Here is a 24,914-nt window from a genome sequence, read left to right as displayed (position 1 = left end):
AAACTAGCAAATAAAGGGACAGAGCAGATATCTGATACTATTTCTGTTCTCTCCAAAAGAAATAGGCAGAATGTGATTTTCAAATGCAACTTCTCTTTAATGTCCTGAAGGAGCATCTGAAATTCTCTCTCTTAATGTAAAGTGTGAATAAGCGTAAGTGCAGAGATATTGAAAATAGTAGTTGCTACTAGAACTACTGAAGTAGAACTGGGAGGTGCTTCTTTCCTGTTGCAAAAACACATTGATTAAAATATTTATGTCCCCTCCAGCACAACACTGCTCAGGGCAGCTCACAAAATTAGTATTCATGCTTGTTATGAATACTGGTTTTAGTAAAATGTAAACATAATAATCGTCCAGTGCTAGGGAAGACTGAACATCTTTGAGAATAGATTTTGCAGTAGCAGGCATGAATTGTCCCCTTTGCTAAGCAGGGTCTGTTCGGGTTGCATCTGGATGACTGACTACATGTTAGGACTGTCTGCTGTATAAGATATGTGGCCATAGCTCACTGTAATAGCACCTGCTTGCATGCAAAAGGTCCCAGGCCGAGTACAATCCTTGACATCTCCGGGTAGGGCTGAGAGAGACTCCCGCCTGACACCGTGGAGTAGCCCTGCCAGTCAGTGTAGAAAAATACTGAGCTAGATGGACCAATAATGGTCTGACTTAAGGCAGCAGCAGCATCCTATAGGTGCCCACCTGGCTGCCTGAGGCCACCCTTCCGAGGGGGCCTTCCTAGGTTCCTCCTCCTCCTAGGATGTCCTTACAGTCGCCACTCTCTCCCTCCTTGTCCTCCGTGCTGCTGAAACTTAGATCGCAACACTTCCTCTCGGCAAGGACTTGTCCTCTGTTCAAATTGTACATGGATCTGTTGCCACGTGGAAGAACTGAGCTGCCACGGGCAGAGAGCCCTGCGAGGTCTCCACCTGGAGAGCCAGCAAAACGCCTCTTCAGCGGGGAAGCGCTCTCCGTCGGCTGGGCTCCCCCCGCGCTCTCTTCTCCACCGACACCGCCCCCCACCCACCCCAAGGCCGACTTGTTTGACAGTTGCGTGAGGTAGAAATGAACGGGCGACGCGCTCGCTCCCCACTGCTGCATCAGCTCGTCGCCAGGAAAAGCTGCTGCCCTTGAATTTCGGTCTGGGAGAAAGACAGCCGTGGACGACCCCCCTGTGAGGAGGGGGGAGAAAGTGGGGGGCGCGGAGGGCGGGGACCCTCCCGTGAGCGAATTTGGGGAGGAAAAGTAGGCGGAAGGCCGCCCCCCCCCACTCGCTGTCTCTTCTCACACTTGAGGGACACGGTCTGGGGCAACTCCCCTCAGTCAGCTTCTCTCCCGCGACACGCCGGCCCGCCTCGTCTCCTCAGCAGGCGGCGGGTCACAAAGGTGCCAGGTGGCGCTTCCCCTCCATTGTGTCGCGGGCGCTGTTGCCGGGTGGCCCCGCCCACGCCCCGCCCCGCCCCTGCCCGTCCGGCCAGTGCCTGAGTGAGTTTCCTGGGGGGGCCAGTCAGTGGGGCGGCAGCTGCTGGGCGCCTCGTCGAAGCCGCTTCGCGCGCGCGCTCTCTCTCTTTCTCCCTTTCCCTTCCCTCGTAACCTCCGCCACGCTCTCTCTCAGGGGCCGAGGGCGGTCCCTGCCGGTTCCGAGAGCCAGTCATCCGGCGAGCGAGTGAGAGAGAGAGAGGGAGGGAGGAAGGAGAGCCAGACACACACACACACACACACAGGCGAGCGCGCACCGGGCATCCTCGGCTCAACCGCCCGAGAGCGGAGGCGGCTCCAGGATGGAAGGGGACCGACTGGAACCAGCCGTGAGTGGCGGGAGGGGGGCGTCGTCCGGCAGCTGGCGCGGGGAGGGCGGGCGTGGCGGCGGGAGCTCTCAGGGCGTCGGGTGCACTCGGGAGGGGACTCCTTGCCCTCAAGGGTGTGTGTGTTGTGTGTGAGGGAGAAACTGAGGAGGTTGCTGGTGAGGGGCGAGGCAGGTCCTGAGACAGAAGGCGGGGAGGTCCCCTCCCATCCCGCCCCGGTCACTGCCTGACCTGCTGCCTGGAAGGAGCCGCAGTCGCTCCGGTCCTGTCTCAAAAGCACGCGCTTGGTCGAGCTCTTCGCCGCCGGCGCCGCCTCCTGCGGTCGAGGAGAGGGAAAGCGGCAGAAGGCTTTTCTCTTTGCTCAGTCCCTGCTTGCCGCGAGCTGCCAGAGCAGACTTCTGTCCCGGCGCTTCTCCCCCCCTTCCTTGGGTCTCTGCTGGCGCTTGCCGGGTTTCTCCTTCTGGGCAGGGAACTGACTCCCTAGTCCCGCGCTCTGTGTTTGTTTTAGCAGACACGCACACGGCGTAGCGAGTTGGGTGTGTTGCGCCTTGCGCCAGAGCTTTGTGCAGACTCATACTGCTGCAGTTGTTCGCTTGGTGGACTCTGGCCCCAACAGAAGCTGTCAGTTCCTGCTGCTTGACCAGGATTGTTTCAAATCTACTTTGATGCTATTGATTGCACTGTATAGAGCGGGTGGAGTAGGAAATCGCCACAACCGTGAGTGTGATAGTGATGGATGGGTGCTTATTGTACATGTTGGGGAGCTCTCTTCACTGCATATTAGGGATGTGCAAACAGATTTGACGTCGAACGTGTTCGGTTCAGCTTTTCGGTGTCGAACGAGCCACCCTCTGTTCAGTCCGACCCTTGGCCGAAACACTCTGGGGGCAGGGCCGGACTGGGGGCACTGAGAGGGCGCCGGAATGTATGTGGGGAGGGCGCCAGGTTTTGAGCAGAATAGGTAATTAAGGGTGAGAGTTGGGGCGCAGGGGCACCGCATGGGTAGGGCGCACTGGGAATATGCCCCATTGACCTATGGGCCAGTCCGAGCCTGTCTGGGGGTGAGAGGTTTTTTTTTTGTTTTTACATTTATCTTCTCTGCAGGAGTTGTCCAAGGGGGGGGGCGCTGTGCCTGCGCAATAGGCCCTTACATGGCTTGGATAAATGTAATTTTGAAAACAACAACAAAAAATCCCCTCTCATCTCCCGTGGGGAGGGGAGGTTCGGTCCAGGGTCGGACTGAACAGGGGGTGGTTCAGTTTGACCCAGAACAGTTGAACTGAACGTCAAACCTGTTTGCACAACCCTAACATGCAATGAAGAGAGCTCCCCAACATGTACAATAAGCACCAATCCATCACTCTCACACTCATGGTTGTGGCGATTCCTACTCCACTCCTGGACCCAGGCCACGCAGAGGCCAATTGTGCAGGTGCGGCAGGCTCCAAAATGGCCACCACGCCGAGGAGGGAAGGCTGAAGAGTGGCTGAATGGCCAATTTCTGGAATAAGGGAGGCCGGTTGGGGGGGAATCTCTGCGCCCCCCCGCCACCTCAGACAACTCCACCGGAGGGTTTAAGTGTAAAACAGAATTAAAAAAATATTCTTGACCCCCCCGACTGAGTCAAGGGGGTTCGGTTCGGGTCCAGTTTGGACTCGAACTGGACCAGCCAGTTCTGTGCACACCCTTACTGCATATGCATGACCAGAGGTGCACCTACGTAATTTTGGAGCTGGGACCTAAAGGCCTTTGAAGGCCTCCTCCCCTGCGAATTAAATATCATCATGCTCAGCCAGGTGACCACATCACCTAGGACAGACTAAAGAGGATTTGGGGGACCCCAGGGGCTGTGGAGGCCCTGGACTTTGGCTTGGACGTCCAGGGGTAAGAGTGCTTCTGTGCTTGGTGAGGTAGAGATGTGCCCGAAGACTCTTCGGCACCGGCGGGGGTAGCTCTTTAAGGGCGGGGGAGAGTGTACTCACCCCCCCCCCGCTGCGTTTCCCCTGCCGGCGCTCTTCAAAGTCCAAGCCCCTCGGGGCGGCAGCGTTCCTCCCTGCCGCCCTGTTCCCCCCGTCGGCCGGAAGTGGCCGAAAGTTGAGACTCTGCGTGCGCCCGTAATGCACGCGCGCGCACATGCGGTCACAACTTCCGGCCACTTCCGGCCGACGGGGGGAACGGGGCAGCAGGGAGGAACGCTGCCGCATGAGGGGCTTGGACTTTGAAGAGCGCCGGCGGGGGAAATGCGGCGGGGTGGTGGTGGTGAGTACACTCTCCCCCGCCCTTAAACAGCTACCCCCGCTGGTGCCGAAGCACCGAATCCCGCCCCAGCGCCGAAACGTTTCGGTTTCGGAGGCCTTTACAATGGCCTCCGAAACTTTTCGGGCACATCCCTATGGTGAGGTAGGTGCTTGTGTGAATGTTACATGTGGAAATTTGAAGCTGAGACCAGTATTCTAGGAGTGAGTTCAGGTAGACTGAGGGGAAAAAATTCTGCAAGTGACTCCTGCTGCACAGAAACTAATGCCTGTATACCCTTTTATTCTGGTATTTTAGTCCTTGTTCTGTACTCAATAACATTAACTTACAATCATCATCCATAAAATTTACTTATGTGCTACACCTTTTACCACTCGTTAAATTATGTTGTCTAAGTAATCCATACTAAATTTAATGAGTATTAATTTAGTATGGATTATTTATCTTGATTATTTACCCTAAGAGAAGAGATGGTGTTTATTAGCCACCCAGCTGGATCTGGAATGGAATGATCAACAAACCATGACTGCTGCCTGGGATTTACATATTGCTTTTGAGGGTCCATCCTAATATAGTTTGGCAACAGTCCACATTAATAAGTGCCAAATAAATTCAATAAGTGTTTCAGAGGGTTGAAGATGATGTGATAGAGGCATTTTTGTTTGTGTTGTGCACAGTCATCTTTTTATCCTCTCTTTTCATGGGCCTTACAGGCGTTTGTAGTGTTTCAAAAACCTGCTTGACCAAACAATGGGACCAAAGAGATGAGTTTGTACACCATAGCCAATGATGCTTTTATCATATTGCTTTAAAACTATTGTGTCTCTCTGGCTAAAATGTTGAATGACTTCTGCACAGAATCCACTCCCTTTCTCCTTTTTGGAGACATAGAAGGTACAGCTTTTCTTCTGGAGAATGAATAGAGGGGTTGATCATCACTCGCTGAATCTTTGGCAGCATGGTGCACAAAACGCTGTTCCCAAAAGGCAAAGAGCTGGGCATAGCAGAGCCTGTCTCCTAATTTATTCAACCAGTCTATAACTTACTCTGGCTGAACTGTAACTGGGACAAACATCTCTTCTCTCTTATCTAACAATGTGATTTCTTGTTCTTTACAATCCTTGGAAGAAGGACAAAGCACACTGCTACATGCGCACACAAGTGTGTATCTATTTAAGGTGCAGTTTATTTCAAGTACATTAGGTATCAAAATGCAGCTTCTCTAAACAGGTGAAAGAAATAATGATGTAGTTGACTGGCGTTGACTGAATGTATGAATATATTTTAAGAATAACTTGATATATAATTGTTAATATATAAAGCCATTCCTGTATCTGTCTAAATTGTTTTTGTTTTTTTAAAAATTGATATGGTACTGCCATACCATGGTGTCACTGTAAAAATGCAGCCTCCAGAATAAAACTTAAATAGGACTTGATGAGATTTTCTGTTGGATGTTTATGCTGTCTGTAGGATCAAATATGTTTGTATATTTGGCTTCATAAGGGGAGACAGGAGATCTAGGTGTGAATTCAGCATCACAAAAGGCTGGAACAGAGCCTGAGTACAAGGGAGGAAGTTTTCAGTTACTGGTGGATATTTGGTTAAAGGTGTGTCAGTGTGAATTACTAAATATTGCCCCAGTGGAGAAAAAACCCATTGATGCTAAAGTTCTCTAGACAGAAGAAAGCAGGAACTTTAGGTTTGATCATTGCGACGTGTTAAATGTGGTAGGTAAGCAGAAAACTATATTTTTGTTTACAGCCAAACATACACAGTTCTACTTGGACTCAAGTCCTGCTGAGTTCAGTGGATTAACTCTCAAATAGAACAGCTGCCTTAAAGTTTCTATTTCCTTTTGAAACAGTTTGAAAAATAGATAGCACCTTCTCAGCAGGGTTTGTTTGTGCATTTGGGGCTTATTTATGTCTAGATGTTGCTCCTTTGAATCATTCAGAGATGTTGCAGCGGTCTCTTCCCACATACAGAATTCAGAAGGAGGACTTCCTTCCAGGACAAATGGCAGCATTCCCATACAAGTCTGAGCCCTGCTACTCTTTTAATTAAGCACTATTCTCTATCTTCCTTCTCAGCATTTTGAGATCGCAGTCCCTTTTTGTGCTCTAAATTATAAAGATTATGTGATTCTCTCACACTACCACTAAATCTTACTGATATTCATTTCCTGATTGTACTGGCACACCTTCACCACTCTTTAGTAGTACTTTACAGTAAATCAGACAATATTTATTCATGTAACAAAAACCAAGTCTCACATCTTCTCTCTGACTAGGATGACAAGAGTATGTGTTTATGTGTTTGATGTATATGTTACTCTTTGTAATTGTTGCCATTACTATCTTGTTTGCTTCCAGGTTACCATTAAAAATATTGAACGAGAACTCATCTGCCCAGCATGCAAGGAATTATTTACCCATCCACTTATTCTCCCTTGTCAACACAGTATCTGCCACAAATGTGTAAAAGAAATTCTCTACTTGACACTTGAAGATTCATTCAATGATGCTGCCTCCGAGTCTTCCAATCAAAGTAGCCCTCGAAACCGGATGAATTCCCCTAGCTTGGATAGACTTGACAGGGTTAGTAGATCAGGTATGTACAAGGAACACACTTGCAAAATCTGTATGTATGTAAGTAAACATTTCTAATGTAACATGATTGCCCTGTTGCTTTGCTAGGCCACTCTTATCATTCTCAAGTTCTTAAAACATTAGCATTTCAATGAAGTGGGTAATAAAACTCCATCAAACCATTCTAGTAAGCTATGACTGCTTCATATGACATAAATGCCATTTTTCTGACAATATTACATGGGTTGGATCCTAAAAACATCTGTGAATGGAAGAAGTCTGGATTTGTGCAACAGAGGAGGATTGATTTTTGTCAATCCTTCTTCCTGGTACAGCCCTCTGAAAATCAGTTTCCTGGGGTTGGGGGACTTTGGAAAGTGGTGTAAATCTGCAAAAAATCTTCCCTTTCTTGTATAAATGGAGCTACTTCTGCTCATAAATATATTAAGATCCAACCCAATGTGTTTATTGCTAGAATTCCTTTCTGTCTGGGTTTGTTTACATTCTGTATTGTAAATTCATCTATTTGAAAATGCCCTGTTCATTTTAATGACATTTATTCCAAGTAAGAGTGACTAGGATCACGGTTTTGATCTCACATACTTCAAAATTATCTTACTTAATTATATATAGTTTCTTCTTTGTATGCAAACTCTTCACAAAAGCAACTACAATTGCCATATTTGTGTGTTTGCAATGATATTCATTATTGTCCTTTCTGTAGTTGTAGTCTTGACCCAACTGACACTAGTTTTCACTAGCATTGTAAAGTAATAGAAGCTATGCTTGAATGATAAAGTCAGATCCTGTGTCTTTCTGCATATATGAGGCTTTATTTAATTTGTTACATGAGTTCCTAGGAACCTAGGAGACTGCCTTATACTGAATTAGACTATCAGTTCCTCAAGCTCAGTACTGTTGACATTGATTGGTAGTGGATCTCTAGGGCACAATGCAGGGTCTTTCCCAGCCATACCTGAATATGTCTTTTGCACACAAAGCATGTGCTTTATTGCTGAGCTGGACTATAAACGGATAGTTAACTGACCATAAATGTGGATGTGTGTGAACGTGAGCTGACAAATGACCCCTCTCTAGGAAGTGTTCTGTAGGCCTGTGCAAATTTTCAGCTCCAAATAGCCAAAGCCAGATAATGTGCACAGCTTCCTGGCACCACATGGAGGCAGCCATTCACATTGTTTACCTCTGTGCAGAGTAGTGCCATGGGCAGCACAAGGAGGCTATTTAGTAGTTCAGGAACTTAGTGCAAAAATATTTCACTTCTGGGTACGAGCAGCATATTTCAGGTAGCTATGACAGGCAGCTAGATCATTTGCTAGAGATGCCCTGATGAATTTCTGCCTGTTGCATCTCTAAAAGGCATAGTGCTTCCCCAAAAGTGTCACCTGTTCTAGTAAGTGTCTAGCCAAAATTCAAAAGGTCCCCAATCTTGGTACAATCACTTCCACAGATACACCTGATGGATTTCTGTCTGATGCATCTCTACAAGGCACAGTTCTTCCCTCAGATACTATGTACCATAGTAAGCATCCAGGCAGAAATGCAAAATATTCTTCCAGGAAACTTTCTCCTCCTGCTTCCCTTTAGGCTGCGGGCAACGCAAGGCCCTCAGTATAATGGACGATGGAGGAAAGATTGCCAGGTTGGAACTCTTCCTGATCTTGTGCATTGTATTTAACTCCATTTCACTGCATGCCAATTCAGAACAAGAAGATGGGAAGACTTGCCTGGTTGCCTCAGAACATGCTGACACATTTCCTCCCCTTAAAGAGCAAAAAAATATATTTGGGCAGTGAACATGTTTGTGAATTATATTCCCTCCTTTATTTGGCTTAGCTCTGAATGGTCTAGCTGCTGACCTTGTTGCTCAATGTTTTCTTCAATCCGTCCATTTTTAGTCAGATATACCACCTCAGTTTGCTCTGTTTTTGAACATAATCAAATATATAGTATAGTATCAAGTGTAATTGAGTTCTGCAGATCAGGTGGCAAAACAAATGCTAATGGCTATATAGCCTTTGTTTACAGCACACTATTAATATATCATTCTTCAGGTTTGAAGAAATTTATTGGGGCATCTCTAGCAAGTGATTGGGAAAGCTGATTGGATTTCTGCCTGGATGCATTGCTCCCCAACCCAATATCCAGCTGAGAGGCCAAGGCAAGGCCAAGTGTGGGTGCATAGAGCCTAATTTCTGAAGCCAGCATAACATATGAGTGTGTACAAAATCTTTACAGTTTATGTGGTGTGGAAGTTGATGGGCACCTTAACATGCAATTTCCATCCTTTTTAGGGCATCAGTAAAAATTGAAACAATTTTAAGTCTCATCACGAACAGAATGTTTTTGGTTTACTGCATTTGGGGTGTGTGTGTGGGAGCACATATTGCTGTATAGTGTGTCCTTTAGGCCAGGGGTTCCCAATCTGGCCTCCAGGTTGGGAACTTCAGATGTTGCTGAACTGCAACTTGTGTCATCCCCACCACAATAAATTGTAGCTGGGAATGATGGGAGTTGTAGTTTAGTAACATCTGGAGTGCCACTGGTTGGGAACCTCTGCTTTAAGTGATATGGTGTTTTAGATCTTTTTGGCACAAAAACTGCATTAAAAATCCTATGTGGTAAGCCAAATTTGGAAGGAAAACATTTTGAGAATTGTTGGTGGCCACTTGAGGAGGTTGAAGAAATGGACATTTGTAGTATTTAGGCACTCCAGCCTACTGAGGGACTTCTGCAATGACCCTGTGCTGCCATTTTGGAAAGCATCCCTTACAGGCCATTGCATGTGTGTGAGAGCATGTCTCCTGCTGAATTTCAAACTTGTGTATGCATACAGCATCTATTTTAAATATTCTGCTGGTAGCCAGAAGTGAAATATATTTGACCGTTTTTGATGCTAAGCCTCTGCATTATAAAAAGAACCTGAGCGACAGTGATACCTGGGAAGATGCTCATGGAGTGCTGGGAAGTGTAGGCATCAGTGTTCCCTCTAAGGCGTGTGTACATGCACGCATTCACAAGTTTTTTGATGTCTGCTCAGTTAATCTTAGATCCCGCTCAGGTTGAATCAGAAAGGTGCACATAATGTCTTGATACTGCTGCTCAGAACAAAATTCATTCCTCAAACAGATGGAAAAAATGAGAGAGAACACTGGTAGGCATTCCCAGCTCTTTCCCCATAGAGTTCTACACTTCCCTACTCTGTGTGCTTATGCGTATCACTGAAGCTGTACTTAACTTTAGCTTTAAGGATTCTCTTTGGTGCTGCGCACAGCACTTTTCTGCATGGAGGTGAGCAGAAGGAATAGGGGTCCTGTGTGCGTTATTCATCTTTGACTATTTGGAGCTGAATATTTTCACAAACCTATTTTGTAAGTCTGATTTGCATTGTCTACAGCAGCCTCATTATGATAATTACAAACTTGAAATTGATAATTATATTTAGTAATTTAAAAAAAAATCTGAGTAGCTTCATTTTTCATTTAGAGGTGTTGAAAGCTTTCTTTTGGAATTAATATATGATGTAATTAAATTGAGGTGTGCTTTTTTTTTTTTTACACATTATCTCCTAACAATTGTGCTGTCTGTTCTGATGATCTTTACTCATAAGCCCTGCCCAGTTCAATGAAATGTACTCCTGCAAATGTGTATAGGATTGCAACCTAACATTTTTTTGTTCTGTAGTGGAAAGGAGGGCAACTGTTTTATCTTCAGTGTGCCATGGTAAACCAGTACAGAATCCTTCCTTTTCTAAAAACAATTCTCTGTTCATTGTTTACAGTCTCACAGAGGAGGTCTCTTGGGTGGAGAGGTAGAAATGCTTCACTTTTGTATGCCTGTAGATAGTGTAGTTCTTGGCTCTTATCATGAATATATTTGGCCTATAGTTCTTATCAATATCAGTGGTCAAGTATTGATATTATTGAGTATACAATATGTCAGGTGGGTGTAGAGAATTGTGCTGGGGAGATTTTTGCGGCAGAGATGTGAAGGTCAACTGGATTCAAGTGTCTGACTTGAAACCTCTTAGTACATCTCATGATCTAAAAGCTTTCATAAAAACACAAGTACACCCTTAGAAAGAAATATAATTGATGTTCTGTTAATTGGGCTTTGCTATAGTAGTTCTATTGTTAGCAGAACCACAATTTAGATGCATTGCTACCTAAAAGGGAAATATTTGTTTTACCAATGTCTCTTTTTCTGACAAAAAGTTACTAAAGTTTAAAAATAGTGATGTAATTTACAGTATTAAAATGAATATATTAGTGATGTAATATATTTTATTTGAATGCATCTTGCTAAACTGTGAAGCACTTTAGCTGGTGCTGTTGAAGCTGCATTCTAACCTTGACAAGTAGATCAGAACAATGTGCTCTCCTTTGCTTGCCTTAACAGGCCCTTACTAGTTGGAAACTGATGCAAATTGCATAACTGTTTCTTACTCAAAGGATTATACATAGTCTTAAGGACATCTAAGAGCTTTTGCCAGCAATTCCCTCTATCTCTGCTCACGTCCCACCCTTAAAATTCTTTGGTCATGTGACTGTGCATAGGTAGTTGCTACAGCCGTACCAATAGTTTAAGTTTACCAGCTCCTTTTGCCGGCAGGTTTGCTGCTTAGTCTTGCTCCCTCATTGTGAAAAATACACAGAAATGCTCTTTATCCCAGTGATATAAAATGTTAAGCTTGAAAATATTGACAGGTTTATATTGCTTTTAGATTCAAACAACTTTTAAAAGTTAGTTTAGGGAGAAGTGAATTCTGGAAAGCTATGAATAGAACTGAAAAATGTCTTCCAACACTAGATTGAGGCGTAAATTTTATTTATCTCAAAAGAAAAAAACCAAGTTGACATTTGGACATAATACAATAAAGGTCACGCAAACTTAAATACATTTTAAATTCCTAAAATAATACTTGCATGTGCTGTAACTCAATCTTTGCCTCTGTCAAAGATCCTCAAGAAAATACTTTGTCAAAGAACAGCAATAATTCCTGTTGTATTATGAACAATACATAAATCCAGTTGACCTTAAAACATTATCTTGTCTAAAAACATACTCCACAAATTTACTCTGTCGTTCATTATGCTGGTGATATCACTTTATTCAAAAACCTATGTTCAGTTAAAGATGTATTGTCCCTTTTCTTGTTGTTCTGGCCATTGCTTTGGTAAATCATATTTCTAAATACTGAGAACTTCCCCTAGGCAAAGGAACTGCTGGTGGTGGTGGGGCTTGTATTCCCTAGCAATTCATCGCACTTGTGTGAAAGTGCTTGCTGGATTACACTGAAAATAAAGGGATAACTTGTATATTGCTTTCCCAAATTACTACAGTGAGCCAAAAACAATCCAAAATAGGATTAACCAAACACTTATAAATAGGTACTCAAAAATTGGAATATACTGAGGTTAAAAAAAAGAAAAAAAAAAGAATTGCATCAAAGTATGAGAACAATTGGTGAATTTTAATAGAGGAATCTACCTGTTGAGAAATGTTTGTCAGTTACAAATCCATTGAAGTAGGAATTCTAAACTGTCAAAAGATAAACCAAATCTTGCAAATGTCGCTTGGATCATTGATATCCATTTTGAATAGTACATCTTACAAATCCAGACTATTATTATTATTATTATTATTTATTTGATTTGTATACCGCCCTTCCAAAATGGCTCAGGGCGGTTTACAATTAAAACAAACCACTAAAACAGTAAAGAGCTAAAACAAATTAAAAACAATATAACAATTAACAATTAAAAAACATTTTAAAACAACAATTAAACAATTACAGTGATTAAAATCCCAAAATCAGGTTTTTAATTTTAAAATAAACCAGATATTAAACCCCCCAGAATTTAGGAAGCTGAGAAAGCTTGGGTGAAAAGATGGGTTTTCAGGTGTTTTTTGAAAATTGCCAGAGATGGGGAGGATCGTATCTCAGCAGGGAGCGCATTCCACAATCTCGGGGCAGCTGCCGAGAAGGCCTGTCTCTGTGTAGCCACCAAACGAGTTGGTGGTAACTGGAGACGGACCTCCTCAGATGACCTCAATGAGCGGTGGGGCTCATAATGAAGAAGACGCTTTCTTAGATACCCAGGGCCTAAGCCATTTAGGGCTTTGTAAGTTATAACTAGCACTTTGTATTTTGTCTGGGAACCTATTGGCAGCCAGTGTAACTCCATCGGTAAAGGAGTAACATGGTCTCTCCGAGATGACCCAGAGACCAACCTGGCTCCTGCGTTCTGAACCAACTGAAGTTTCCGGACTACGTACAAAGGCAGCCCCATGTAGAGCGCATTACAAAAGTCAAGTCTGGAGGTTACCAACAGATATACCACTGTTTTGAGGTCATTGATCTCGAGAAACGGTTACAATATTGTTAAAAGACCAAGTTCTTTAGATGACCAAAGTTGTAATATCTGTAAAATCATAGAATGGGTTATATGCTTTTCGACCAAAGAAAGGTCTTCCTCAGTGGTGTTAGTGGAAGAGTCATTTTCTCCTTGTAACAATGGAGGCTCCTCATTTGGGGCAGAGAGGGCATTGCCTACCTCCATGTCTGCCCCACATTCTTGCCACCCCTCCCCCCATTCTCTTCTCAAACGTACCATCTCTTCCTCTTTTTCTTTCTCTCCATGAGCTTTCGCAGACTACAGGCTTTATCATGGGTTTTCTGCAAGACTTTACTGCAAGTTCAAAGTCGCCCCAAAAAACTGACGCAAAAAGTGGGTTTTTTTTAAAACCCTGAATATAGATTGGGCTACACAATAATGCATGATGAAAAATCTGAATAGTGTGTGAAGTGCTCCCTGATAGCTTGCAGGGATTTGGGGGTAAATTTGGCCAACATGTGAATGCACACTTGCATTTTGGAGGAAATATGAACTAAAAGCCGGGTGTGAAAAATTCCATGTGTCTGTGTCTCTTGCTTGAATGTTGCTCTTGCATTTCCACTGTTTGCCAGTACATGGCCCTAGCTGTTGGTCTTTTTTCTAAATTCCTTTGTAAAACCATTTCTTAGTCACAACCCAAATTGCATATTTAATGACCAGCACCAATCAGGATCTGCCTTACTTTTCTCTTCCTCCCCATGGTGGGCAGGGGCTAGCCCTGCCCCCAATCAATCAGGCCAGAATAGCTTACAGGCACACATGACCAATAGCCAGCAAACAAGGCCAGCCCAATCATCTGATTTCCCAGGGTCCTTCTAGGCAGGCTGAGCAGACTCTCTGGAGATCTGGTGTGCAAAATGGGAGCACTCTGTCTGCAAACGGAGTTCAGAAGGTATGAGCCCTAGCTACCTTTCCCTCCTCTCTCCTTCTCCAGATTGAAGTTAACCTTTTTCTTCTCACTCAGAGCCCGATGAAGCCCTCAGGAGGCATTGTGTTTCTTCAGCATTTGCTTGGAGATCTTTTCTTTTAGCTTACTTTACAGTAGGCATGTGAGATCACACAGAATTCTGTTTGTGTGTCCATCCTTGTGTGTGCCCCCCCATTAACTTTGCAATGCCCGGACCAATATGAACCAAATCGGGTACAGTTGTAGGGACACCTCAATGACACAGTATGTGATGATGTCATCCACCCTGATTCAAGAAGGCGGACGTGTAAACGTTTGAGGCACATGAGCTCTAACTTGTGGACCATTTAACTGATCTGAACCAAATTTGGTCCAATTGTAGGGATAGTGAAAGGAAAGGCAGTTTAGTTCTTACTAGAACAACAAGTTTCTTTTTAAAAATGCCACTAGCAAATCTTGGCAAGTTTCAGAGATCTAGATAATAAGGGGGGAAGTGGGGGATAATGGTGGACTGGCACTTCCACAAGCAAGCAGCCCCCCACCTTCCCTCATGTTCTGGGACTTAAAGCAAAGTCTCTTGCTAGCTCCCTTGTATTTCTCTTAGTCTCTCACCTCTCATGAGAGAGAAAGAGAGGGAGTGGGTTATAGCTTCCAAATAAAACAAGGAATTTTAACTGAAAATACTAACTGGACAATTTCAAACTTATCCTGTTTGAAATGTGTGTGTCACTACAGAAATATTTGTTTTTATTTTTTAAGAATTCTGAGATTATTGCCTTCTTTTCATGGGCAACCTAACATGCACAGCTTGGAAACCAGGCCAGTCCAAGTAGCTCCACCACTCTGTAGTCCTAATGCCAGTTTTTGTTTGCTGCTGTTTGGTTATTTTGTGTGTTACCTTTTGTGGCAGGAGGGTGAGTGGTAGTAGTATGGAAAATAGGGTCCTCAGCATAAGTTATTTGGACAGGTTTGTGATTCATACTGTTTATTTTCAAATCTGATAAAGTGTTCTCTCAAGTAAATGACCCTTGCTAACTGAACAAAGAGGCACCTTTTTAAAGTGGTGGTTCTCTTTATTTAGCAGGGGGAGAGCAACTGGCCCTCTACATTCCCAGCATAGCATCCTTCCAGTGGCTGTTGCTGGTGACTATCTTATGTTTCTTTTTTAGACGGTGAGTGCTTTGGGGACAGGGAGTCAGTTTATTTATTTGTTTTATATCTATGTAAACCGCTCTGGGAACTTTTTGGTGATAAGCGGTATATAAATATTCATCATATTCGTATTCGTAAATGCTACATAGAACTTCATCCAACTCTATACAGTTTAGGAACATAGGAAACTGCCTTATACCAAGTCAGACTGTTGTTCCATCTAGCCCAACATTGTCTACACAGACTGGCAGTGGCTTTTCCAAGGTTACAGGCAGGAGTCTCTCTCAGCCCTATCTGGAGATGCCAGGGAAGGAATCTTTGGAACCTGCTCAGAGCTGCCTCATCCCCTAAGGAGAATATCTTTTTGTGTTCATATATAGTCTCTCATTCAAATGCAAACCAGGGCAGACTGTGCTTAGTAAAGAGAACAATTAATGCTTGCTACCACAAGACCAGCTCTCCTTCTAGTTTTTTAGTTTAAAACTAAGGTCTTAATGAACTCACTGGGGCTTACTCTCAGGTAATTGCTGTGTGCATAGGACTACAGCCCAAGGAAATCTCTCTTTCTCACAACATAAACTTTCCTGGGATAAGTAAAGTTTGCTTTTTAAAATTTATGTACGCCCTGTGTGTTCATATTTGTGAGAAGAAAGAAAACTAGTAGATTCTGTTTGTGGCCAAATACATTGTGGTATTTTCAAGTGGTGTGAACAACGTGTATGCAGATGCTATCTTCAAATAGGTGCTCAAGACTCCAACCTGCTCCCCACTTCAGTTGATCTTCTTAGTTTAATCCTGCATGGGGTGAAGAGGAGAGGACTGAGACTGCAAGGAGGGGGAGACATGGAGGCAATGCTGATAGAAGACGGAATGGAACTACTGAAGAGAAGAAGAGGCATGGCGACTTGATGAGAGTGAGAGCGCATTGCTACTCTCCACACTGACACCTACAATTAACCAGTCGTAGGACAGGATTCCTTTACACACAGCCAACCAAGGGGTGAATTTAGCACTTATAGCCAGTTTGGCATGAAAGATGGAGATTTTGGTTGAGACAAGTAAACAACTTTACAGATGGGAAAAACCAGGGGCTTGTGACTCACCTCTTTTTACTTAATGGTTGGACCTTCCTACTATTTCCCTCCCTTCTCCCCTGCTACCCGCAACCCCAAGAAGCAGCCACATCCAGTGCTTTGTAATAAATCCAATACCAGTGTAAAAATCTTCTGAATTCAGGAGATTATGACCAATTTGTACCACGTGACATAGTATTTAAAGCTTCAGCATCAGTTACAACTTCACACACAGAGAAGTAGGATCTCTCACATACTAGAACCAGGGGTCATTCCATGAAATTGATTGATTGCCATGAAATTTTGGATCAGCTAACGGAAGTACTTTTTCACACAACATATAATCAACTTGTGGAATTCTCTGCCACAAGATGTGGTGACAGCCAACAACCTGGATGGCTTTAAGAGGGGTTTGGATAACTTCATGGAGGAGACTTCTATCAATGGCTACTAGTCTGAGGGCTCTAGGTCACCTCCAGCCTCAGAGGAAGGATACCTCTGAATACCAGTTGCAGGGGAGTAACAGCAGGAGAGAGGGCGGCAGCAGCAGCTACATTTTTACTGCCTTTCTGCCATGACAAAAGCACCCAATGTGGTTTACAATATTAAAAGAAGCAAATAACAGAAGATTAATAAAATGTCTCAGGCTGTTGGCCTTTTCAGGAGCAGAGGACAAGAGCTCCCTGGCCTGGGTGCCTCCTTTCTTGCCTTCCTGTCAGGGCACACTGGTCTTTCCATACTCCTGGGAAGGTGTGTGGAGGGGAGGGGCTGCCCCAACAGTCCTCACAGGCCAAAGCTGGTCTCTATGGGGCCGATGTTATGCTCTCCCTGGCCTGAGTGCCTCCTTGAATGCTCTCAGCCTCTCCCTGTGGGCTTCCAGTGGCATCTGGTGGGCCTTGGGCCTGGTCCAGCAGGGTTGTTCTTATGTTCTTATGTATATGCTGATTGCTCTTTGGACTGCAGATTGAATCCAGGAGATTTTACTATCATATTTGATTTATTACAAGAAGAAAATTATTCTTCAGCTAATGCCACTGCGGAAGACCTTTCTTTGGTTGAAACACATTTGGCTCATTTTATGATTTTACAGATTGTCTCCTTGGAATATATTACAACAGCTTTGGTCATTTAAAGGACTTGGTCTTTTAAGAATATTGTAATTGTCTGGATTTGTCAGATTTACAACAATTCAAAATGGATATCCATGATCCTAGTGACATTTACAAGATTTGATTTATCTTTTGGTAGAATTCCTACTACAATGGATTTGTTATTGATGAATGTTACTAAACAGGTAGATTCCTCTGTTAAAATTAACTAATGGTGTTTATATTTTGATATAACTCTTTTTATGACTTCATTGTATTTCACAGTTTGAATACCTATTTCTAAGTGTTTGGTTTAATCTTATTTTGGATTCTTTCTGGAATACAGCCACGATTGTTACCCTTACCAGTTTTGTGGTAAGTAGAATAAGGCAGGCGATATTGACCTCCTTTTTCAGTCATAGGTTTGTAAAAAATTTGGCCAAATTCTATGTGTTTACATATGTATAGTCCGTGCTAACATCTGAAACTTAGGGGCTCTTGGAGACCATCTGACATAGCCTTTTAAATTCCATATTGGTTCATAAAAAGAAAGTAGTCCTTCAAGTACATCGGTCCCAAGCAATTCATACTTCAAAGGGCAAACTAACACTATAAGTATCCCTGGAAACAAAACACAATTTGTCCTTTAAAACCCTAATAGGGAGCCAGTGTTCTCTTAACAAAGATGTAATACAAGACAACATGTCCCAGTTAGTGTTCCCTGTTAATTTTTCTCATCTGTGCACGTAATTAGTTTTGTTCTGGGTGACAGAATCAAGGCAGTGTGTGCACATGTGCATTCAGAGTGGGGCCTTCCTGATTCAACCTCAGCACGGACATAAAAAAAACTTGTGAGCACATGCCTTGGAAGGATCACTGGTCCCAGTTAGTTATTGGGCTGCTGTATTCTGAACCAGCCAAAGTTTCCAAATAACCTTTAAAGAATGTTAAATATTTCACCCTAATGCACATGGATTCAAGAGAGAAGGCAAATGTATTATGAACAACATATATTAGCCCCTAAGCTTTTTAATATTTTTAACTTAATTAAAAGTAATTTAATTTTAATAGGTAGCATCCAGACCATTACTCTTGTGAACAGAGACATTCTGCTCATGCAAGGGGGAGAGGTGATTTCTACCAATATCCCTTCCCTCTGAAAATGTCTATGATGAGTAGACCTTGAGGGTGCATGAGGCAGCAGAAGGAAAGGGCAATAATCCCTCAACACTGTGGAAGTGGTAATCTGGATGCTACCCATTATATGTAATTAATTTAATAATTTATTTTTATTTTCAAAATATAGGGCACAGTGTTAGAGGCAGGTAGCCATTTGCTACCCCACTAATAATGGATTTCCTGTTATCTCATTTAAACCTCTTTAGGACATAATGATTTTGGACATAACAATTTTAACTTTTTTAAAAAAATATGGATTCTTTTGTATCTGTATGAATGGCAGTAGAATGCCAGGAAATTGCTTAGCTCGAGAGAAGTAAACCTACATGAAAAGGGATGGAACATCTTGGATCACCTGGATTTACTATTCATTGGCATGGTGTCACCAGTATACACACACAAAATCATGCTTTCATTATCATGCTTTTTCTTTTTAACTGATTGAAGTAAAGGCCACGGATCTATGGCATCTAACTCCATATTTTGACTTGAACTATAAGATTCACACCTGTTGGCACCTCAAAGGCATGCTACTGGTTAAGCATTTCAGATTGCATTGTCTTAACTTGACCACTGCATCATATTCTTTTAAATTTATATTGGAGTTTGTCCTTAACTTTGACTGTTTTATTGTCCATTTAAATAGTGAATGGCTTGAATCATTAGTTGCCTGCTGTACTAGATAACATAAAGCTGCTTCTGATGTTTTTTTTGCTGCATGTTGCATGTTACATCTACCTATCTCTCCATTAGCTAATCTGTGTAGAACATACTTCCATAATATATTGCACTCAAGCTTTGTGTGTCTTTTAAATTAAACATGTTTGAAGTACAAACTAACTTTAGATTTCTCTTTTATAGTTTGTGGTCAGATTATAAACGAGGAAGCTTTTTTGTTTTTTTTGAAGGTCCTGTGCAGTGTTGTATGGGGCATACTGATTTCATTACTTAATTGTCCTTATTTACCAGAGATGAGGATTTGACTTCTGAACTGTGCATATGACTACCAAAAAGCATGCTCTGAGAAAATTATTGCACAGCAAAGATATTTCATATTGGTTAATTCAAACCCCCACCCCCAACATCTTAAAATATAATCTTTGAACCAGGAAAGTGTCAAACCAGTGCTATTTTACATTTTAATCAGCTGTTTTTGAGTGGAGTCACTTGGGTACTATGATGTTACTATGTACAGGGCTGTGACCAGTCACAGGAAGTGCTTCGACATCTCATGTGAAGTTGGTATCCTGAGAATCCTGCTCTTCATGGTTTGAGAAATAGATGATTAGAAAAGTGTGAGCAGTGAAACCTTGGAAGCCAGAGCTTTCACTTATTCTTCAAAATAAGAGCTTGCTTATATGTCCCCATAGCAGCTGTTCCTTGGCCTCTTATTTCTGCAGCTTGCCTACCTCAATGTCTGTATACTTTTATATGTCTAGTTTTTGCTCCATATCCAAATTCTTTGAAAACCTTTATCTAGGTTTATGAAGAAATCATGTGTCTCCCTAGATTTTTGTACACCTAGTCATGGAATCTAGACTTCTGTGACATAGGTGGAAAAAGTCAGGCACATAGTACATGTGCCAACAACTTGTTTAGAGTTGCATATTTTAATATTTGATAGTGTTCTGTTTCTGATGCTTAGCTGAAAGCCAGCCATTAGACTGGCATGAAACTAGCTTGGTGACTGTGGGCCAGTCACTTTTCTCTCAGCCTAACCTACTTCACAGGGTTGTTGTGAAAGAGAAACTCAAGTATGTAGTACACTGCTCTGGGCTCCTTGGAGGAAGAGTGGGATATAAATGTAAAAATAATAATGTACATATTGCTTAAGTTTATGATATTTTTTTTTATTTTAAAAGATTTGTATCCCAGATTTTCACAGAAAGTTCTAGCACAGTGTAAAAAATTCAGATAAACAATACAACAACCTATCAAAAATAACAAATGCGACCAAAATGCAAAGAATAAACTCCGCCCCCCCAAGCCACAATAAAAAATTATCTTCATCTGTCGTTGGAATAGTCCTTAATGTTGACCCAGTTAAATTTTGCAGATGGAAAATCTAAGCCATTCCCTTGCTAAGAAGGTGTTTGTAGTTTAGCAGCCAATCTTCAACTTGGGATACATTTCTTATTTTCCTTTATTTAGATTTTTTTCCTGTCCTATGCTTGTAATTCATCCAGTATGTATTATAACAATATATCCATCAAGTCACCATAACTGTTTGAGGTATATTAGAATGAGGGGTAATGAATTTAAATAGCTGTCAAGTGAGCTTCAGACTCAATAGGGATTCCTACAAGCACTTCCTATTTCCAGATCTTTCTTGCTTATGTTTCTTTCTTCCTATAGTTTTGTTGGACAAACTCTTCATTTTATAAGCTGGTAAAAAAAAAAAAGAAATCTAAGCATTGGGGGTGGCTTTTCATGTTCTCTTGTTTGTGCAGTTTGTATGCAGAGTTAAAGTGTATGACATCCATGTAGAGCCATTCTCAAAGGCATTTGCACTGAAGGGAGTTCTGAGTTTTTATTTATTTATTTATTTATTCATTCATTCATTCATTCATTCATTCATTCATTCAATTTTTATACTGCCCTTCCAGAAAGGCTCAGGGTGGTTTACATTAAAAGTTTGACTCTAGTTTGACTCTTCGTTTACATTAAAAGTTTGACAATTTATCCATCGTTTAACCCATTAAACTCTTTTTCTTATTGCATTGTGACTAAACCAGCTCCTGCCATCTACACAGGTTGGAAGCGCAATTCGTTGACTCCGAAGACAACAACTTTTCCTTGTCCTGGATGCCGTCATGATATAGATTTGGGAGAGCGTGGCATCAATGGCCTATTTCGCAACTTCACCTTGGAAACTATTGTAGAACGATATAGGCAGGCAGCAAGGGCAGCTACAGCCATTATGTGTGATCTCTGTAAACCCCCACCACAAGAATCCACAAAGAGCTGCATGGATTGTAGCGCAAGCTATTGCAATGAATGCTTCAAAATACATCATCCCTGGGGAACTTTAAAAGCCCAGCATGAATATGTGGGACCAACCACCAACTTCAGGCCTAAAGTAAGTGGCTTTTTTTCCAGAATGTACTAGAACTGGCATACAACTGGCACTGTTGGTACAGAACAACTTTTTCAATTTTTTAAAAAAATATTCCTGATTCTCCTGGCTATGGCTGCTGAGGACCTATAATATGCATAGGGTGGATTTTTCAAAATTATAAAATGTTAATGTAATTTTCAAGTGAAAACGAGAATGTAGAGCACTGTGTTCTACATGCCATTGTACTCTGAAAGTAGTACAACATTATTACTGTTTTATTCTGGTCTGTATTTATGCTATCTTCAAGTGTTTTCAAATGTAAGCATTTTAGGAGCTAGAAATTCCTTTCTAGATTATTACTGGAGATGGTATTAGTTCCAGGTTTCTGGTTTTTTGCTTCTGAGCATCTGGCATAACAGTGTATTTTATAGGGACTGGGTTACAGTATTTGGGTATAATGATGCACTTCAAAATTTTAAATACTGTGTGTGTGTGTGTGTTTCTGTAAATAAGTGTATTGTGATCGTGAGGACAGCCATAAGTACAGATGACATGAAAACTACATAATCAATCACAAAATTGATCTCTGGGGGACAAGTGGTTGTCCCCCAACAGGAAAAGCATTTCTTCCTGTGGTGGCAATCTGTAGCCCTACTATAGAGATTACTGATTCAGGAGTACCACAGAATACAGATATCCAAAGCATGCCTTGTAAAATGCGGGGAGCCCATTGCATTCACCTGGTTGTAAAAAGACAAATAGTTTCAGTTGGAGGCTGCCTACATCATAAAGTAGTTGGAACTTCAGGTGATCAGGCTGGCTCTCCTGAAATTCCAGCCTATGCTACACAGCTAGCATGTCCTGGTCTGTGCAGAAATTGCCACTACAAAGGCAGATGTAAACAGATGGGGCATGTGGTCCCACTCCATGATGGAAGAGTTTCACCTCCTATTTGCCTGGTCAGAGAGCCATCTTCAGTGATAGCAGAGCATGTGCAGGGCTATGCCTCGCCAGAATGGATTGGTTATGTTAACAGGTCTTGCTCCAGTGGAATGAAACCTGAGTCGGTTGGCAATTCAGAGTCTAGTGAGCAGATTTGGTCAACTTTCTGTGGATTTTTTTGTTTTGTTTCACCAAGCAATGCCAAAGGGCCCCTGTTTGTCTTCAGATTTCCAATGAGAGCACAGAGGTCGAAGATGTTCTTGCGTTCATTGGTTGAGTACTCTGGTTTATGTTTTTCTTTCAACAGCAATTCTTCTGAACGTTCTCTAGAAGCTTAGAGTTTTAGGTGGAAATTCTCTTGCCTTAGTGTTCATACTTTGCTGGTCTCTCCCAAGAACCTCCTCTCACTCTGAGGAGTAGAAATCCAGTTTGCTCTATCAAGGCTCAATATGCTGTGCAGATTGACTGGCCACATCTCATGGCCTAGCAATTCATCAGGAAGCTCCAAGCAGGAGATGGAGTTCTGGATATCATTGTGGCTTCTAGAAGGACTTCTACCAATTGTTCTTTCCCTTTTGGGTCTGTTTTAATGAAGCCTGAGTCTGAAACTTGCACCCAAGACATGTCGGCTAATACGGCTGGTAAAACAAATGAGGCTCATTTGCTTTTACAGTTCTTATTGAGACTGTGTTCCTCGATTTAATTCCCAGATGCTTAATATCCTCTTTCCTATTTCCATCTTCTGGATCAACGATAATCTTATATCATTTTGTGATTGATGTTTCTTCTTTTTGCTGCCTAGTCCAAAAGGTTGGGCAACAATCTAGAATGATGTGATGCAGCATAGGGGGCTATACCTGGGGTGAGGAAGAAGTTGGCAGGCACTTGCTGCATGTGTATGAGCTTCTATTCCTTCTGTTTGTGTGAGCAGACCTTTTGGATCCAAGCCTGTAAATGTAAAATACATATCCAAGCATGGTTTAGGAGTGCTATTTAAAAAAAGAAAAGAAAAGGAGCGGGGGGAAAGGAAAGTACCACCAGGCAAGATAGTAGCCTTGTTGAACTAGTCCACATTTACAACATTTCTGCAGGATGAATATTTTAAATGACTATTTACTCTTCTGTAGAGAAGCAGATTGAATCCTTTAATTGTTAGTAATCCTGCTAAGTGAATTAACCTTAAAATGATGATTTCAAGTCTGTTGTAGGTTGTTAAATCTAATTATAACACCCCTCACATTTAGTATTTCTAAATATAGAAAGAGAGCAGTGTAAATTGGTCTAATCAAGTAAGGTAGAAAAATGTATCTTAATAATACTGCAAAACAAGTAACTGGATGAAACAACTTGCTTACATTTGCTTAAGAACTAACAAAATGCAAGCAGAAATAACCTCTGTGTTCTTCCACAGAGCCAGATGGCTTATTTCTAGAAATGTTGTTGTGGCAGTTGATACTTCCATTCATTTATCAATTTTTTCTTTAACTGGTTCTTGACTAATAATTTCATCTGTGCACAGGCAAAATTATTGGATCCAATACGATGCAAGTGATTATTGAATTGTGCAACCGATAATTGTACCAACTTGAATGTAACTATTTGATGTATCGGATCAATGCATCAGCCCGTAGGTTATGGAATGGCATTCCCATTATTTCCTGGGAAATCACGGAAATATTATTGTAAGTAAGAATAGGGTGAAACTTCTAGATATGGTATAGTTGATGGTGGACCATTCTTAGATGGTGGATACCACTCCCATTTCATGCAGAAATGCCAGGGTTTCTGAGAAGGAGACAAACCTCCTCTTCCCTTCTCACACTTCTGCTTTGCTTAGATCCCTTCTTTGCTTAGAGGCAAGCCCCTCCTGCGAGGACTTTGTCCTCCAAGGTGCAGGCTGATATGTGCCAGGGTGCTTGAGAGAGGCAGGCAGGGCATTGAAGGTGTGTGGCTTTGGTGGATCAGCAATTGTGTGCAGAAGCATCTAAGTCCAAACTTAGGAAGGTGTGTTTAGTTTTTGAGGAGCAACAGTTGTGCTGAGGGCATGGACACACAAGTATTGTACATCCCTCTTCTCAAGCCGGTGTGCTGTAGTGGTTAGAGGTGTTGGATCTAGGACCTGGGAGACATGAGGTCAAATTGTATTCAGCGATGAAACTCACTTGGTCACTCTGAGCCAGTCATTTATCTCTCAGCCTAATCTACCTCACAGGGTTGTTGTGAGGATAAACATAAACATAACCATATACAATGCTCTGGGCTTCTTGGAGGAAGTTTAGGATATAAATGTAGTAAGTAAGTAAATAAGTACTTTGACTGGAAGGGAGATAAACTAATTGCCGCATTCTCTGTTCAGTTGCAAGCCTGAAGAGGCATTGATTTGAAGCAGGGATGTCATTCATATACCTGCTTTCTTACCCACCACCCCAGCAGTTGCCATATAT

The 24,914-nt window shown here is 42.3% G+C and overlaps 1 protein-coding gene across 5 annotated transcripts in view; it reads left to right on the top strand.

The window, feature by feature from the left end:
- Positions 1-795: 795 nt before the first annotated feature.
- Positions 796-24,914, top strand: part of TRIM36 (tripartite motif containing 36) — a 71,102-nt gene continuing 46,983 nt past the window's right edge. Inside the window, exons 1-3 of one of the 5 annotated variants that reach the window (XM_053299890.1) lie at positions 796-1,174; positions 6,526-6,674; positions 21,224-21,549. In XM_053299890.1, coding sequence (XP_053155865.1) covers positions 6,629-6,674; positions 21,224-21,549 — 372 coding nt within the window. In that variant the 5' untranslated portion in view covers positions 796-1,174; positions 6,526-6,628. Of the gene's footprint in view, positions 1,809-6,436; positions 6,675-21,223; positions 21,550-24,914 lie in introns of all 5 variants that reach the window. The other 4 variants (XM_053299888.1, XM_053299889.1, XM_053299886.1 and 1 more) reach the window with 4 other exon arrangements.

The sequence above is a fragment of the Hemicordylus capensis genome, chromosome 2 (assembly GCF_027244095.1).
Source record: "Hemicordylus capensis ecotype Gifberg chromosome 2, rHemCap1.1.pri, whole genome shotgun sequence".
Classification (NCBI taxonomy): Eukaryota; Metazoa; Chordata; class Lepidosauria; order Squamata; family Cordylidae; genus Hemicordylus; species Hemicordylus capensis.
Note: the sequence above shows the minus strand (reverse complement) of the source record. Positions and strands in the feature narration are given on the sequence as shown.